General features: G+C 39.3%; 1 protein-coding gene across 2 annotated transcripts in view; it reads left to right on the forward strand.

The window, feature by feature from the left end:
- LOC128696887 (sodium channel protein 60E-like) overlaps nt 1-17143 on the forward strand; it is a 538339-nt gene that overhangs the window by 405899 nt on the left and 115297 nt on the right. For both annotated transcript variants that reach the window (XM_070096097.1, XM_070096098.1), the window contains exon 20: nt 1931-2114. In XM_070096097.1, coding sequence (XP_069952198.1) covers nt 1931-2114 — 184 coding nt within the window. The remainder of the gene's footprint in view (nt 1-1930; nt 2115-17143) is intronic.

The following is a 17143-nucleotide window of genomic DNA, read 5'->3' on the forward strand; positions in this document are numbered from 1 at the left end:
TTCTACAGGTAAAAACTCTATAATAAAACATGCCTAATGTCCTGTTAGTTGTTACTTAACCCTTTCAGGGTCCGTACCATAGATCTACGGCTTTACGTTCAGGGTCCAAACCTTAGATCTAAGCCATGAGCTCAACTCACTCTAATAAGCTGTGAGCAGTAAATTTGGGCCTAGATATGACAGAATACATCTGTGTGGTATGTGTGCACCACATAAAACAAATCCTGCAGCACACAGTGCATAATGAGAGAAAAAAACTGAGACCGTAATTTTCTATTAAAACAGCCACTTTGCAGTGTTTTTTCGTATGTTTTTTATAGTTGTATTTGCAATTTCTTGGTCTCATTTGATAGAATGGAAGATATACTACAGAAATAGAGATGATTTTGATTGGTTTTAGTATTGGAAATGGCTTGAAACTGAGCTCAAAGTAGATGTTAAATTTTTGCCGATGTTTAAGAGTAAACAAATGACCTCAAAAGTCTAATACATGACAGCTGGTGGGTCTAATATACATTCACAAATGTGGTGATATTAGTTATACAGTTATTACAGTATTGCATAACAGTAAATCTTCTATTTTTTGGTTTGAATAAAAATTCATTTTGTGAATAAAAAATCAAAATGGAATTCATTTGTAAAGCCTGAAAACGTAACTAATGAACAGAGGAAATGTTAGTTTAGTGCCAGGAATGCCTGCATTGTTTATTCTGGACCCTATTTTGAAATTGGAATATTTTGAACTTTGCATTAAATTGGCCAAATTACCAATTTCCGGTCACTTTATTTTGTTGAAACAGTTGACTTGGCGATTTCTTGTGCTCAGTCGATAAAATAGAAGTAATACTAGTGAAATAACTAAGAATTTGGTTGACTGGAATACTGTAATTGCCCTAAAATGGGAGTCAAAGTCGGCAAAATCACCAATTCGTAAATATCGCTGACACATCAAAATTCGCGAGAGCATAATTTCGTCAGTTTTCCATCAAATTTCGTACTTTTTGTTTTATTACCTTCAGAAAAAGATTCTCCGCCATTTCATGAAAAAATAGCAATTATCTTTTTAAAATTCTTGGACCCTGGTGCACACTTTGAAATTTGGCCTCTGAACCCTGAAAGGGTTTAAACATTTGAAAAGTTTGAAGAGGCTTAATGTAGACCTGCTAGGCCAAGTTGGTGTAGCTAGGTATATTTCCCTACACACTGTGCATATCAAAAACATAATACAAGCCACATTTCCTTTCCAAATTGTACCAACTATCAATGGGACAATACTAATAATTTGCAGGTACTGATGTACAGTTTTAGGCCAATACCAATACCACAAGAATTAGCCAATGCCTACTGATGCCCTAACAGATTACAGTGGTACCCAGAGTTCCGTACATAATTTGTTCCAGAAGGCTGTTCAAGTGCCTTTACTGAATGAATTTGTTCCCATAAGGAATAATGTAAATTAGATTAGTCCATTTCAGACACCTAAAAATACACTTAGGAAAGTACTACTTACAATAATACTTAAAAAATTGTTCGAGTTGGGAGCGGTACAAAACTCAAGATACCGCTGTATTTGATACTGACATTCAATTTTAGGCTGATACCAGTACCATCAGAATCAGCCGATACCACTGATATGGACATCTTGGCACATCCCTAGTACCAACCATATAGGAACTTGCCACAATTGTACCAAATAATATACACAAAATATTTATATTTGATAAAGCCAAAACAAAGAAAAATATTTATAAAAAATGTCAGAGGCATCATTTGCTAGGACCCTTAATGTATTTTCCTTTGGAGCCGTGTTGATTTTTAAAATCATTCTTGCTGTCAATCATTCTTGGAACTGTTAAACATTCACTCCTATATTGCTTTGTCTTTCATGTTATCTAACATGCTGTCATCAAAATTAGTACTCCTCTTTCAGATTACAGTGTTGTAGCCGTTGTACACAGACAAACTCCTACAAGAAGTGGTACCATGTGCGACAAGGCTGCCTTTATGTGGTTGACAGCCCCTACTTTGAGTGGATTGTCCTTATCCTAATTTTTGCCTCCTCAGTTACCCTTTGTTTTGAAGATGTTCATTTGGATTCTAAAACCGAACTTAAGGTAAAGAATCTGTGTGTTTGTCTAAGTTCAGTTAATGTATCGGAAAAGTAAAATAGAGACATCCGTAGTCATGATGCTTTAAGGCGAGCTTTTAATGTAAGAATTTCATAGGATGTCTATAGAGTATAGTTTTTTGTAGTTCAGAGAATTTTAATGTTGTAGCTAATGGTAGATAAAGTTGAAATATTGTACTAAATATTACGTTTATATGTTTTGTCGCACTTCAACAGGAGAGACGGGTATTTATTGATATTTTCTTCGTACCTTACACCTGCTTCTGAATGCTTCTCGTCTAATGCTGCTGTCTGTAACTTTAGCTTGGGGGCCTTTATGACCCTTCCATGACCTGTGTTGTTGACATGACCACAAGCTCACCACAGCATGGAGTGTATACCCTCATTATACACACATCTCTGCACACAACGCACAAAAACTAAACCTGATACGCACTCAACCCCTGTACTAAAATAACACATTTAAACAGTCAGTCCCCACTATTCCTGCCACTATACATATGGTAACACGCATACCTGTATGCCTTGTATATACAAATACATCATGCACATTCTTACACTTGTCCACACCAGTGCTGAAGAGAGACAAAGAACCTTGCATCAGTATTTTGTTGACCTGAAAATATATATTCATGTTATATTTTTATATATGGGCTGCTCCAGAACAATATATGCTGACACAGCTATACATCTTTCTTACCATATCAGTACAGTGTGTATGTATATGTTTGTTTATATATATATACACACAGTATGTATATATACTGTATATTGATATGTATTTGTTGCCAAACTTTCTGACTTTATTTAATTTGGCTAGCATTGTTTAGTCAAGCAAGCCAAAAGTCAAGCTTAAATTCTTCAGAGTAATAACTGATGAAAAAAGTACATATCACAAAATTGACACATTTCATTGATGTTGCATACAACCTTAGGCTGTGGAGGAGTAAGCTGTACTGAATTCTATGATATAAATTTAACAGTGGAATGTCACATTGCTAAGTGAGTTTTCATGCAAGATTAAAAATTTGCACAGAACATTAATTTCCTTGCATGTAAGAGTACAAAGGATTAAATGCACTAGTTTGGCTTGTTTGACCAACTTTATTTATCAGCCACGAAATTCAACCTAACTTCCCCCTAATAGATGATGGGTAATAAGATAGGCACATTTGTCATCTAGCATAAGAGATGGGAAAAATATTTAAAAACTACAAGAAGAGGAGAATTAAAAGCATAATTGAACAACCACTTTAAATATAAACAGTCAAGCACACTTCATGGCTGCTCCTAGCAAGCCTGGCCACTTTTCTACCCCCCACCTTCTTCCACCACAACCACAAGAAATTGGAAGAAAATAAAATAAAAAATCTTTTAATATTGTTTAAAATAAGATATACAATACCTCAGTAATATAATGTTTTGAATTACTATACAAGACTACTTTGTGAATGGCTGCAAAAAATCACCGACTCCTATAGTGACCTGTTAGTGTAACCTCCATAATATTTAGTAATGATAAATTTGCCCAGTAAATTGCCTTCCTCATACCTGAGCTCCCATTTTTTGTCTGTATCACTCATTTCACAGACCCTATACACTTGATACAGCCTGATGAGGAACAGCTGACATGTGGGTGGGGTGGATACCATGGTTCTTGAAATCCTTCACAGAAAGTAGGTTTTCATACTTGATACCTGTATTTTATGTGATTGGGTTCTATGAACCACTTAAAGAAATCCTACCACCAGTACCCAAAATTATGAAAGCAGTAGCTGAATGTTTTGAAGCAGAAACTTTGAAGTGCCTTGCACTAAGGCACCTTTGTTTAAGGCATGTTTAAAAAAAAAAATTTAAAGCATTAATGAAGAGTCTTGTAGAAGGGATTGGCTTTAACACATCACCCTGTTAGCCTCAAGAATTCTGATACTTGCAATCATACTCGATTTAAAAAAAAAATCATTACAGGAAATCTCTTGTAATGAAACGTGGGACCCAGGAACCCAGTCATTCCTGTGGAGAACTAAGTGTTGGGAAGAGAACTATTTGGTCTAGTCTTTATTTAAAATTTCAAAATTTAAGTTTTTTCTCATGGTCCTTACAAAGATTATAGTAGACATAAATATTTTGATGCAGAATTTGATACAAAAGTAGGCACCAAAGAAAGCCACTATTATGCAGTGCAGTTCAGACAAACTAATCAGTAATAGGGCTTAAATACTAATTAAATCTAGACCTAGTATGGTATTTGAGACAACTTATGTAGTTCACTGCTGTCACAAGTATGTACAGTGAAATAGGTTGTGAATGACAAATGGTCAATTACAAAACAATTAGTACATCGTAGTATTTACATTGGTTCAGTGATATGCATTTTATGGAGTGATTGAAGAGGTGATGAATTAACAGCATGACAGTTTACAGTTAATGTATATTGCATTTATGTGAGATTTTTTAACTGGTTTTTAACAATATTAGTAAAAATGTTGGTAGACAGGGAAATTTTTTCATTTTCAGGCAGCGAGTTCTAAATTTTTGGGCTTTTATTTGGATGGAGTTTTTGAACAGGTTGAGACATACACATGGAATGTCAGTGATATTTGTTCCTTGTGTTGTCCATGTTTTATGTTGTAGCTCTACGCACAGAATTTAAGCTCTGGATTAATGTTTAAATTGAGTGTCCTGCAGACATAGCCTTCACAGTAGAAAGTGTGAATATTTTATATATTAAGCAAACTAAAACTTTTGATTAAGGGGGAGTGTGTGTGTGTGTTGCCTGGAGCCTGAATTATTGATTATTCTGAGCTTATTTTTGCTGAGTAACAACAGGTTTAAGGTGACTAGGTGTTGTTCATCCCCACACAGCTATCATAGGGGAAGTATAGGTAGATTAGAGAGTAATACAAAGTGAGTAGGATGTTTTGGGGACATCGTTATGTATTTTTGTGAGAATATCTTTTTTTTTTTTTTCCCGAATATTTTGCAACACACACACTTCAGGATTTGGGGTTGTGACAGTGGAAGGGTTAATACAGTATTGTTTGCTGTCAGTAATAAGATAAAATGTAACAAGTTGATAATAATAAAAAAATTAAGAATTTTCTTTAGTGTAATGCAAAGAATTACGTGATTGGTTTATTTAACTTTCATTGTTGGGACCCTCAGTTAAGCACAAGAAACCTCCCATTCAACTATCAGAACTACTATTTACTGTGCACAAAAATGTGGGAAATTTAGCCACTTTTACAGAAAATTTAAAAAAAAACCAGTTTAACCCTTTGAGTGTTTTGGTCATATACAGTGGACCCCCGAGTTTCGGCAGCCTCGACTTTCGCGAAATTCGACCTTTGGCGTTTTTTTTTTTTTTTTTTTTTTTTTTAAATTTGGCCTTGAGTTTCGTGAAAAAACTCGTGTTTCGGCAACCGTCCGGTACCCGTCCGCCCGTCAACACGCACACAAAGCCAGTCTCCCACCCCATTCACACTCAGTGTGCCATTGTTTACCAACACGTGACCATCACCCCGCGGGTTCATACAATACATTTCATAATAATCCATTGTTTTTTGTGCTTGCAACTGCTAAATAAGTCATCATGGACCCAAGGAAAGCTAGTGCAAGCCCTTTGGTAAATAAAGTGAGTGATGGGGATGTGGAAGACTTGGAGGACCACAGGGAAGAGCTAACCACTGACGAACTGCAAGAGCTTCAACTGGAACAGCATCAGACCACAGCCGAGGAACTTGCTTCAGAGGAGGAGGGAGAGGGAGTGAATGAGGTGCCTTCTTCAGTGATTAAGGACATGTGTGGAATGTAAAATGAGTTGCAAAGTTTTGTTGAAAAGTATCACTCTGACCAAGCTGAAACAAGCCGTATCTGCAACATGTGCAATGACAGTGTTGTGTCCCACTTCAGGGAAATCAGAAATGCCAGAAAAAGACCTCTGGATAGATATTTTGTGCGCCAGGAGTCCAGTTGTTCCCAGTGGCATTAAAAGAAGGAAAGTAACCCCAGATAAGGACTTGCTACCTAAAGTCCTAATGGAAGGAGATTCTCCTTCCAAACAATAGTGTACACCTTCCTCCTATCATCATCTCCCATCTTCCATTCACCCAGAAGTCTTCAGTAAAGGTAAGTGTAATGTTACTATTATTTATTTTAAATGCATGTACTTGATTTCTGATTGTTTTTCATTATGTAAATCTTTATTTAATTTGAAAAAAAAAAAATTTATTTTAATATTTTTGGGTGTCTGGAACGGATTAATTTTATTTGCATTATTTCTTATGGGGAAAATAGTTTTGAGTTTCGTGAATTTCGACCTTTGGCAGGCTCTCTGGAATGGATTAATCACGAAACTCGGGGAGGGGAGGGTCCACTGTATACACGTCTTACGAGCTACTGTTTGTGACATACATTTGCTCATAAATTCTAGCGGCTTCAAATCATTCAGGAGAAAGCTGGTAGGCCCACATGTGAGAGAATAGGTCTTTGTGGTCAATGTGCACCATATAAAAAAAAATCCTGCAGCACGCAGTGCATAATGAGAAAGAAAGACTCCGACCGTTTTTTTTTTTTTTTTTTTTTTTTTTTTTTTTTTTTTAAATTGCCGACTTTGTGGTCTATTTTTGTATAGTATTTATGGTTGTATTCTCGTTTTCTTGGTTTCATTTGATAGTGTAAAACATATAAAAATTGAGGTGATTTTGATTGATTTTACTATGAAAAGAACCTTGAAATGGAGCTCAAATTAGGGAAAATGTTTGATTTTTGCTGATGTTCAAAAGTAAACAAATGTCATTTTCCAATAAATGTCGAAGTAGCCATTCTAATATGCGGTCATGAATGGGTTGACAATATTTGTACAATTATTATAATATTGCAGTAGTCTGCATAACAGTAAATCTTCTATATTTTGTTAGAATAAATATTCAAAATAGAAAGCAGGAGTAATATCAGAGGGGCCTGGAGATGTGACTGATGAACAGAGAAAATGCTATTTTAGAGCCAGGAATGTCTGCATTGTTCATTCTGGACCCTATTTTGAAATTGTCATATTTTTTAATTTTCTTGAAATTGACCAAATTGCAAATTTCTGATCACGTTATTGTGTAGTTGAAATCTGTAAATGGGCAGTTTCTTGTACTCAAGCGATAGAAAAAAATGGAGTTCTAAAGAAATAGCTATGAGTTTGGTCGACTGGAACAGTAGAATTAGCCGAAAATAGGGCGTAAAGTGGGCAAAATTGCCGATTCGTAAATATTTCAGAGGTCGCTAACTTCACGAGAGTGTAATTCCGTCAGTTTTCCATCAACGTTCGTTCTTTTGGTGTCATTACAGTCAAGAAAAGATTCTCTATCATTTCATATTTTTTTTTGGGGGAGGGGGATTTTGCGACACCAGGAAACACCTCAGGATTTGGGGTTGTGACAGTCAAGGGGTTAAAAACAAGAGTCCAAAATAAACAATGTAGGCATTCCATTCATTAAGTCCCCAGGCCTTTTCTTAATTACACTTGCCCTCCATTGTGAATTCATCATCACTTGAAAAAATCAAAATTTTATCATATTTCTCGGATAATAAAATAACCAGGAATGAGTGGTCATGGTTTAGGGCATCCCAATAATTGAAGCATGTGTAGTAAAAACCCATGAAATAGACCAGGGATGTGGGGAGACCTTACCTGTCCTCAGGAAAATTGTCAAAAATAATTTTTTTTTAGTTTGATTTCAAGATGCAGTGAACGCCCGAGTTACGTAATTAATCCATTCCAGAGTCTGCCGAAGGACGAAATTGCTAAATGGCGAAACCATTTTCCCCTTAAGAAATAATGCAAATAAAATTAATCTGTTCGACACCCAAAAATATTATTTTTTTTTTTTAAACAAATCGGCCGTATCCCACCAAGGTAGGGTGGCCCAAAAAGAAAAATGAAAGTTTCCCTTTTTAAATTTAGTAATTCGTACAGGAGAAGGGGTTACTAGGCCCTTGCTCCTGGCATTTTAGTTGCCTCTTACAACACGCATAGCTTACAGAGGAAGAATTCTGTTCCACTTCCCCATGGAGATAGGAAATAAACAAGAACAAGAACTAGAAAGAAAATAGAATAAAACCCAGAGGGATGTGTATATATGTTCTTGTACATGTATGTGTAGTGTGACCTAAGTGTAAGTAGAAGTAGCAAGATGTACCTGAAATCCTGGATGTTTAAGAGACAGAAAAAAGACACCAGTAATCCTACCATCATGCAAAACAATTACAGGATTCAGTTTTACTCGCTTGGCAGGACGGTAGTACCTCCCTGGGCGGTTGCTGTCTACCAACCTACTACTAACCATTAAAAAAAAAAAATTTGTTTCAAGTTAAATAAAGATTTACATACAGAAAACAATGAGAAATCAAGTACAGTAGGGCCCCACTTATTTGGCAGGTTAGGTTCCAGGCTACTACCGGAAAGCAGACTTCGCCGGAAAGCAGAACTCCATTTTTTCCATTTATAAATGCATATAAATGCCAGATAACAATTTATGCTAACATATATTAAGTTAGCAATAGAACTAGGCATTAAAAAGGAAAATACACAGTACACTCATTATTTACCTCAAAATATTTGTAGTCTTAATGTAGGGCAAAAAGGTGAGTGTAGTATTTACTCTAAGAAGTCAGGTGTGGTAGCCCTTCTGGCCACCCCACCCACACATACTATCACTCGCTTGAGCAATAAAAATGCATATACAGTGCACACATTACTACCTTAAAATATTTGTAGTCTTAATGGTTTTAATGTAGGGTGAGAGGTGAAAGGTATTTGTAGAAAGTCGTGTGGGAGGTGTGGTATCCTGCCTGGCCACTTATACCTACTACAACATTAAACTCCCTAGAGCGATAAAATGTGCATATTTGTAGTCTTAATGTAGGGTGAGAGGTGAGTTTTATTTGTATGAAGTAAAGTTGGGAAGTATGGGTAGCCAGGAAGGGCAGCCCTCTCCACCCCACCCACACATAATGTAAACAAACCAGATGAATGCGTCTGGTTTTCGTCACAAGTCCTTAAAGTTTCCTGGCTACCGCAAGTTCTACAAGTTGCCTGGCTACCACATCTCATATTTGTTAATTTATTCTACTGTGAGGTGTATTTAGATGGATTAAGCAAAATGTCTATATTAACGTTTTATACAATATTTAATGCTCCTTAGTGATTATTATTGTGTTGTTGTTATCATTATTAATATGGCATCTTCAAGACTAATAAGACACTCTTAGTGATTTCAATGTGTACCTGCATGCAAGCACAGTGTGTAAGTTTACTTAGGTACAGGTACACATACGTATCAGTTATAATAATAATGTAGGTATGTAGTCTGCCTGGGCTACATACCTACACCTACTGCACAGCTACACGATACTTAATATGATCCAGAGCCATATCGTTACCATCGACATACTGTGTTCACTGAGTTTAATCGTTTATAACAACTACCTTTAGATGCCATCATAAACAAAAGTAATGAATAATTCAAGCCAAGAATTTTAAACAAAAGTGGGAGTGACATAATGTTTTCCCTCCACCTGGCTACTACACCTCCATAGCATATAAACAAAATGTTAATATACTGTACTATGTATCATGTTTCTTGTATAATTTTGAAGAAAATATCATAGATGGATTAATGAAAATGTCTGTATTGATGTCAGATTAAATATTTAGTGTGCCCAAGAGTGATTATTATTACATAATAGAGAGGGGAGTTAGTAGATGGGGAAAGGGAGGTTTTGGGTAGATGGTGAGAATATTTTGAGGAACTTTTAAATGTCGACAAAGAAAGGGAGGCGGTAATTTCATGTACTGGACAGGGAGGTATACCATCTTTTAGGAGTGAAGAACAGGATGTGAGTGTGGGGGAGGTGCATGAGGCATTATGTAGAATGAAAGTGGGTAAAGCAGCTGGAGCTGACAGGATCATGAGAGAAATGTTAAAAGCAGGGGGGATATATTGTTGGAGAGGTTGGTATTTTTGTTTAATAAATGTATGAAAGAGGGGAAGGTACTTAGAGATTGGCAGAGAGCATGTATAGTCCCTTTATATAAAGGGAAGGGGGACAAAAGGGATTGTAAAAATTATAGAGGAATAAGTTTACCAAGTATACCAGGAAAAGTGTACGGTAGGGTTATAATTGAAAGAATTAGAGGTAAGACAGAATGTAGGTTTGGGGATGAGCAAGGAGGTTTCAGAGTGGGTAGGGGATGTGTAGATCAAGTTTACATTGAGGCATATATGTGAACAGTATTTAGATAAAGGTAGGGAAGTTTTTATTGCACTTATGGATTTAGAAAATGCATATGATAGTGGATAGGGGAGCAATGTGGCAGATGTTACAAGTATATGGAATAGGTGGTAAGTTACTAAATGCTGTAAAGAGTTTTTATGAGGATAATGAGGCTCAGGTTAGGGTGTGTAGAAGAAAGGGAGACTACTTCCCGGTAAAAGTAGGTCTTAGACAGGGATGTGTAATGTCACCATGGTTGTTTAATATATTTATAGATGGGGTTGTAAGAAGTAAATGCTAGGGTGTTCGGGAGAGGGGTGGGATTAAATTATGGGGAATCAAATACAAAATGGGAATTGACAGTTACTTTTTGCTGATGATACTGTGCTCATAGGAGATTCTAAAGAAAAATTGCAAAGGTTAGTGGATGAGTTTGGGTGTGTGTGTGTGTGTGTGTAAAGATAGAAAGTTGAAAGTGAACATAGAAAAGAGTAAGGTGATGAGGCTATCAAATGATTTAAATAAAATTGGATATCAAATTGGGGAGGAGTAGTATGGAAGAAGATACATGGGAGTTGATGTGTCGGCGGACGAATTTATGAAGGATGAGGTTAATCATAGAATTGACGAGGGAAAAAAGGTGAGTGGTGCGTTGAGGTATATGTGGAGACAAAAAACGTTATCTATGGAGGCAAAGAAGGGAATGTATGAAAGTATAGTACTACCAACACTCTTATATGGGTGTGAAGCTTGGGTTGTGAATGCAGCAGCGCGGAGCCGGTTGGAGACAGTGGAGATGTCCTGTCTAAGGGCAATGTGTGGTGTAAATATTATGCAGAAAATTCGGAGTGTGGAAATTAGGAGAAGGTGTGGAGTTAATGAAAGCATTAGTCAGAGGGCAGAAGAGGGGTTGTTGAGGTGGTTTGGCCATTTAGAGAGAATGGATCAAAGTAGAATGACATGGAGAGCGTATAAATCTGTAGGGGAAGGAAGGCGGGGTAGGGGTCGTCCTCGAAAAGGTTGGAGGGAGGGAGTAAAGGAGGTTTTGTGGGTGAGGGGCTTGGACTTCCAGCAAGCATGCATGAGCGTGTTAGATAGGAGTGAATGGAGACAAATGGTATTTGGGACCTGACGATCTGTTGGAATATGAGCAGGGTAATATTTAGTGAAGGGATTCAGGGAAACTGGTTGTTTTTATATAGCCGGACTTGAGTCCTGGAAATGGGAAGTACAGTGCCTGCACTCTAAAGGAGGGGTTTTGGGATATTAGCAGTTTGGAGAGATATGTTGTGTATCTTTATAGGTGGTATAAACCTTGGTAATAAATACCGACAAGTTGGTTTAGAAAGACACGTAAGCAAACACTATAACATATTTATTAGAAAACGTTTCGGTCCTGGGACCTTGATCACTTCTAACATACAGAGGTAGAAAGGCATTATATATATAGGCGGAGAGTGAGATGTGATGCACGTGACCTGAGGAATGTCATAAGAACATAAGAATGGAGGAACACTGTAGAAGGCCTGCTGGCCCATGCGAGGCAGGTCCTTATCAAAACAACCTCTACCTATGAGGAGGACGGGTAGACGATGAAATCATGTGACTCTTGTGTTGTTGGGTTGGTGCTGCTTAAGTATCATGTATGCCAATGTTTTTGAAATTTTGTAGTTTCCAGTGTTGCGTTCTATAGTGTCGGTGACGGCGATTAGTGAGGCTTCTAGGCACCATCGGCGTCTGAGGTCTGGTTCGGTGAGAACGAGTTGTGCCTCGTTCCAGTTCATCAAATGCCCCGTGGAGTCTGTGGAGGACACAGGCGTACCTTACATCATCTCTGTTAGAGGCATTTCGATGTTCATTCAGGCGGACTGCAAGATCTCTGCCTGTCTCGCTTACGTATTTCTTGGGACAGAACCCACAGGGGATAGTGTAGACGCCTGCTGTAGAAGTTAGAGGTGTGGGGCTGCGTTTCGTAGTGAGGTCTTTGATAGATGATGTGTTTATGGTGGAAACGTTGATGTTACTCATAGCAAGTGCCCAGCGAGTATTCGTGGCAACATCGCCACATGGGAGTACTATGAACTGTTTAGGGGGCTGTCCCATGGGCGGTTTGTTGAGGATAGCTTGTGCCTTGAGTCTGCAATCTCGGATGAAGAAAGATGGGAACTGAAGACGTGTAAAGGCTTGTGTTATGTAAGTGCATTCTTCTTCTAGAAAACAAGGGCTGGAGATGCGAAGAGCTCTCAAGCCCTTGTTTTCTAGAAGAAGAATGCACTTACATAACACAAGCCTTTACATGTCTTCAGTTCCCATCTTTCTTCATCCGAGATTGCAGACTCAAGGCACAAACTATCCTCAACAAACTGCCCATGGAACAGCCCCCTAAACAGTTCATAGTACTCCCATGTGGCGATGTTGCCACGAATACTCGCCGGGCACTTGCTATGAGTAACATCAACGTTTCCACCATAAACACATCATCTATCAAAGACCTCACTACGAAACGCAGCCCCACACCTCTAACTTCTACAGCAGGCGTCTACACTATCCCCTGTGGGTTCTGTCCCAAGAAATACGTAGGCGAGACAGGCAGAGATCTTGCAGTCCGCCTGAATGAACATGGAAATGCCTCTAACAGAGACGATGTAAGGTACGCCTGTGTCCTCCACAGAGACTCCACGGGGCATTTGATGAACTGGAACGAGGCACAACTCGTTCTCACCGAACCAGACCTCAGACGCCGACGGTGCCTAGAAGCCTCACTAATCGCCGTCACCGACACTATAGAACGCAATACTGGAAACTACAAAATTTCAAAAACATTGGCATACATGATACTTAAGCAGCACCAACCCAACAGGAGTCATATGATTTCATCGTCTACCCGTCCTCCTCATAGGTAGAGGTTGTTTTGATAAGGACCTGCCTTGCATGGGCCAGCAGGCCTTCTACAGTGTTCCTCCATTCTTATGTTCTTATGACATTCCTCAGGTCACGTGCGTCACATCTTACTCTCCGCCTATATATATAATGTCTTTCTACCTCTGTATGTTAGAAGTGATCAAGGTCCCAGGACCGAAACGTTTTCTAATAAATATGTTATAGTGTTTGCTTACGTGTCTTTCTAAACCATCTTTATAGGTATATGCTTCTAAGCTGTTGTGTTCTGAGCACCTCTGCAAAAACAGTGATTGTGTGAGTGAGGTGAAAGTGTTGAATGATGATGAAAGTATTTTCTTTTTGGGGATTTTCTTTCTTTTTTGGGTCACCCTGCCTTGGTGGGAGACGGCTGACTTGTTAAAAAAAAAAAAAAAAAAAAAAAAAAAAGTGCTCATGGAGAATGTAAACAAACCGGGTGGCCTGCACCGTATTTGAAAGACCACTTGCTGTATAGAAAGTTCTGGTCATAATTTGAGATCGCTCTATTAGCAGAGTGTCGTAAGGCAAAACGCCAAAAAGCGGGGCCCTACTGCACATACATACACATATAACACGTTTACTGAAGACTTCTGGGTGGATGGAAGGTGGGAGGAGGGGAGAGGATGAAGGTGCACTATTGTTTGGAACGGGAATCCCCTTCCATAGAGACTTCAGGTACCAAGTCCTTATCTGGGATTACTTCCCTTTTGTTTTTTAATGCCACTGGGAATGACTTGAGAGACACTGGACCCCTGTTGCACAAAATATCTCTCCAGAGACCTGTGTTTCTGGCGTTTCTTTAAGATTTGTTTGAAGTGGGACACAACACTGTCATTATACATGTTGCCAACACGGCTTGCAACAGCTTTGCCAGGGTGAAGTTTATCCATAAATGTTTGCACTTCAGTCCACTTTATACAAATGTCCTTAATCGTTGAAGAAGGCACCTTCCTCCGTCTCTTCCTCCTCCTCTGAAGCAATTTCCTGAGCTGTGGTCTGTTGCTGTTGCAGATGAAGCTCTTGCAGGTCTGTAGTGGTTAGCTCTTCGTAGTGGTCCTCCACCAACTCTTCCACATCCTCCAAACTCGCATCCAACCCCATGGAATTCCCCAATGATGCAATACTTTCCAAATTGGCATAGGCTCCACAGGGTCAGTCCCAAACCCTTCAAAGTTCCTCTCTTGTACACACTCGGGCCACAATTTTCTCCAAGCAGAGTTCAAAGTCCTGCAAGTCACTCCCTCCCAAGCCTTACCTATAAGGTTTATGCAATAGAGGATATTGAAGTGATCTTTCCAGAATTCTCTTAGGGTCAGTTCAGTGTTTGAGGTCACTTCAAAGCACTTTTGAAACACTGCTTTGGTGTACAGTTTTTTGAAGTTTGAAATGACCTGCTGGTCCATGGGCTGGAGGAGAGGAGTTGTATTAGGGGGCAAGAACTTCACTGTGATAAACGAAACTCCTCCACCATTTGCTCTTCCAAGTCTGGAGGATGAGCAGGAGCATTATCCATTACCAGGAGGCACTTGAGTTCCAATATATTTTCCAGGAGGTATTTCTTCACACTGGGGGCCAAACACTTCATTAAACCAATCAAGGAAAATTTTCCTTGTGATCAATGCCTTACTGTTAGCCTTCCACATCACACACAGTTTACTCTTGGCGACACTGTTTTTCTTGAACACACTGGAATTTTCAGAGTGATGCACCAGTAAAGGCTTCACTTTTAAATCCCCACTAGCATTACTACAAAACATGAGAGTTAGCCTGTCTTTCATAGGCTTGTGTCCTGGGAGTGCTGTTTCCTCCTGCATGATGTAGGTCTTTGACATTTTCTTCCAAAACAGGCCTGTTTCATCACAACTGAACACTTGTTGCGGTTTAAATTTTTCAGCATCTACGTACCCCTTAAATTCTTGTACAAACTTCTCAGCCGCCCTTTTGTTTGAACTGGCAGCCTCGCTATGCCTTACCACACTGTGTATGCCACTACGCTTCTTAAATCTCTCAAACTAGCCTTTGCTGGCCTTAAAATCACAAACATCACTTGTTGCAGGTATTTTCTTTACGAGGTCGTCATGCAATTTCCCCACATTTTCACGTATTATTGACTGCATAATACTATCTCCTGCTAACTGTTTTTGGGTAATCCTCACCAACAATAACCTCTCCACTTCTTTGAGGGTTTGCAATCTCTCTTTTTTGTCAGCATATCTACCCCTTTTGCAAGAACACCACACTTCATTTGCTTTCCCTTTACCACAATTGAAGTGATGGTTGAATGGAGTTTGCCATACATCCTGGCAGGCTCTGTAACACGCATTCCACTCTCAGATTTTTCAATGATTTCTTTCTTGAATTCGATTGTGTTCCTCACTGTCTTTACCAAAGGGCTGGCACTAGCTTTCTTCGGGCCCATGGTGACTTATTAAGCAGTCGCAAGCAGAAAAAACATTGGATTATGATGAAATGTTGAGCACAACTTTTTCTCCTTGCTATAAATGATTTGGCCTCTAGTCTTCCATCCAATATTTGGTCGTCACTCTGTGTTGATGACTTCGCTATTGCTTGTGCAGGCTCTGACTGTCACCTCATTACAGTTTCTCTCCAGCATGCGGTCGACCGTGTTTCTAATTGGGCCACCACGCTTGGGTGTAAATTTTCCAGTACCAAAACTCGCCAAATTACTTTCACTAGACACACTGTCATTTCCGATCATCCTTTGTACCATTATGGCTTGCTTATCCCTGAACGTGATAGTCAGGTTTCTAGGCCTTCTCTTTGACTGTAGGTTATCCTGGAAACCTCACATTACCTCTCTGAAGGCAACTTGTCACAGCTGGCTGAACCTTCTTAAAACCTTTGCTCATCTTTCATTGGGAGCTGATTGTCAAACTCTGCTTCGCCTACATTCAGCCATCATTTTATCGAAACTCTATTATGGTGACCAGATCTATTCAGCGGCCTCTCCTGCTACTCTCTCTAGCCTTAATTCCATCCGTCATCAGGGATTACGTTTATGCCTTGGTGCTTTTCGCTCTTTCCCTGTTGAGAGCCTCTATGCAGAAGCGAATGTTCCATCCTTGTCCGATCGCCGTGATGCCCATTGCCTTCGCTACTATGTACACTCTCATGATCTCCACAATCCTTCCGTTTATAGAATAGTCACCGATATTAGTAGACATTCTTTATTTGTTCGCCGCCCCTGTTTGCTCCATCCTTTTTCTCTTCGCCTACATTTGCTCTTGTCTTCCCTTCAGTTGCCACCTTTTTATGTTCATGTAGCATCTCACTTTTCCCTACCCCACTGGGAAGCTCCAGCTGCTCGAGTCTGTTCTTTCTCACTCCCTTGCTCAAAAGCCCAACTGCCTACGGTAGCTTCCCACTCTCTCTTTTTTCTTGACCACTTCCACTCTCATTCTCATGCCATCGCAGTGTACGCAGGTGGCTCTAAGTCTTCTGATGGTGTCGGATTCGCAGCAGTGTTTCCGGACAGCGTCGTGCGAGGGCATTTACTGTCTTCGGCTAGCATTTTTACTGCTGAATTATATGCCATTCTTGCAGCACTTTTATCTCATGGAGAGGCGCCCTGCTCTTCTCTGAGAATTGTCAGGTTCCAGTATCGGTCAGCCACATTTTGTTAGACTGCCCACTCTATCAACGAGCATGCAGAATTTGCCTCCAACGTCGTCTTCGCTCTGCTGCTCTTTACCTTCCCTTCTTGCTGATGGACCCACCTTTCATCTGGAGACTCTCATTGACTTTTTGACAACTGACTCACTCCACAAACTCTGATGATGATACCTTCAGCCCTTTCTACCTCAATCTCTT

This window comes from Cherax quadricarinatus, chromosome 52 (genome assembly GCF_038502225.1).
Source record: "Cherax quadricarinatus isolate ZL_2023a chromosome 52, ASM3850222v1, whole genome shotgun sequence".
Lineage (NCBI taxonomy): Eukaryota > Metazoa > Arthropoda > Malacostraca > Decapoda > Parastacidae > Cherax > Cherax quadricarinatus.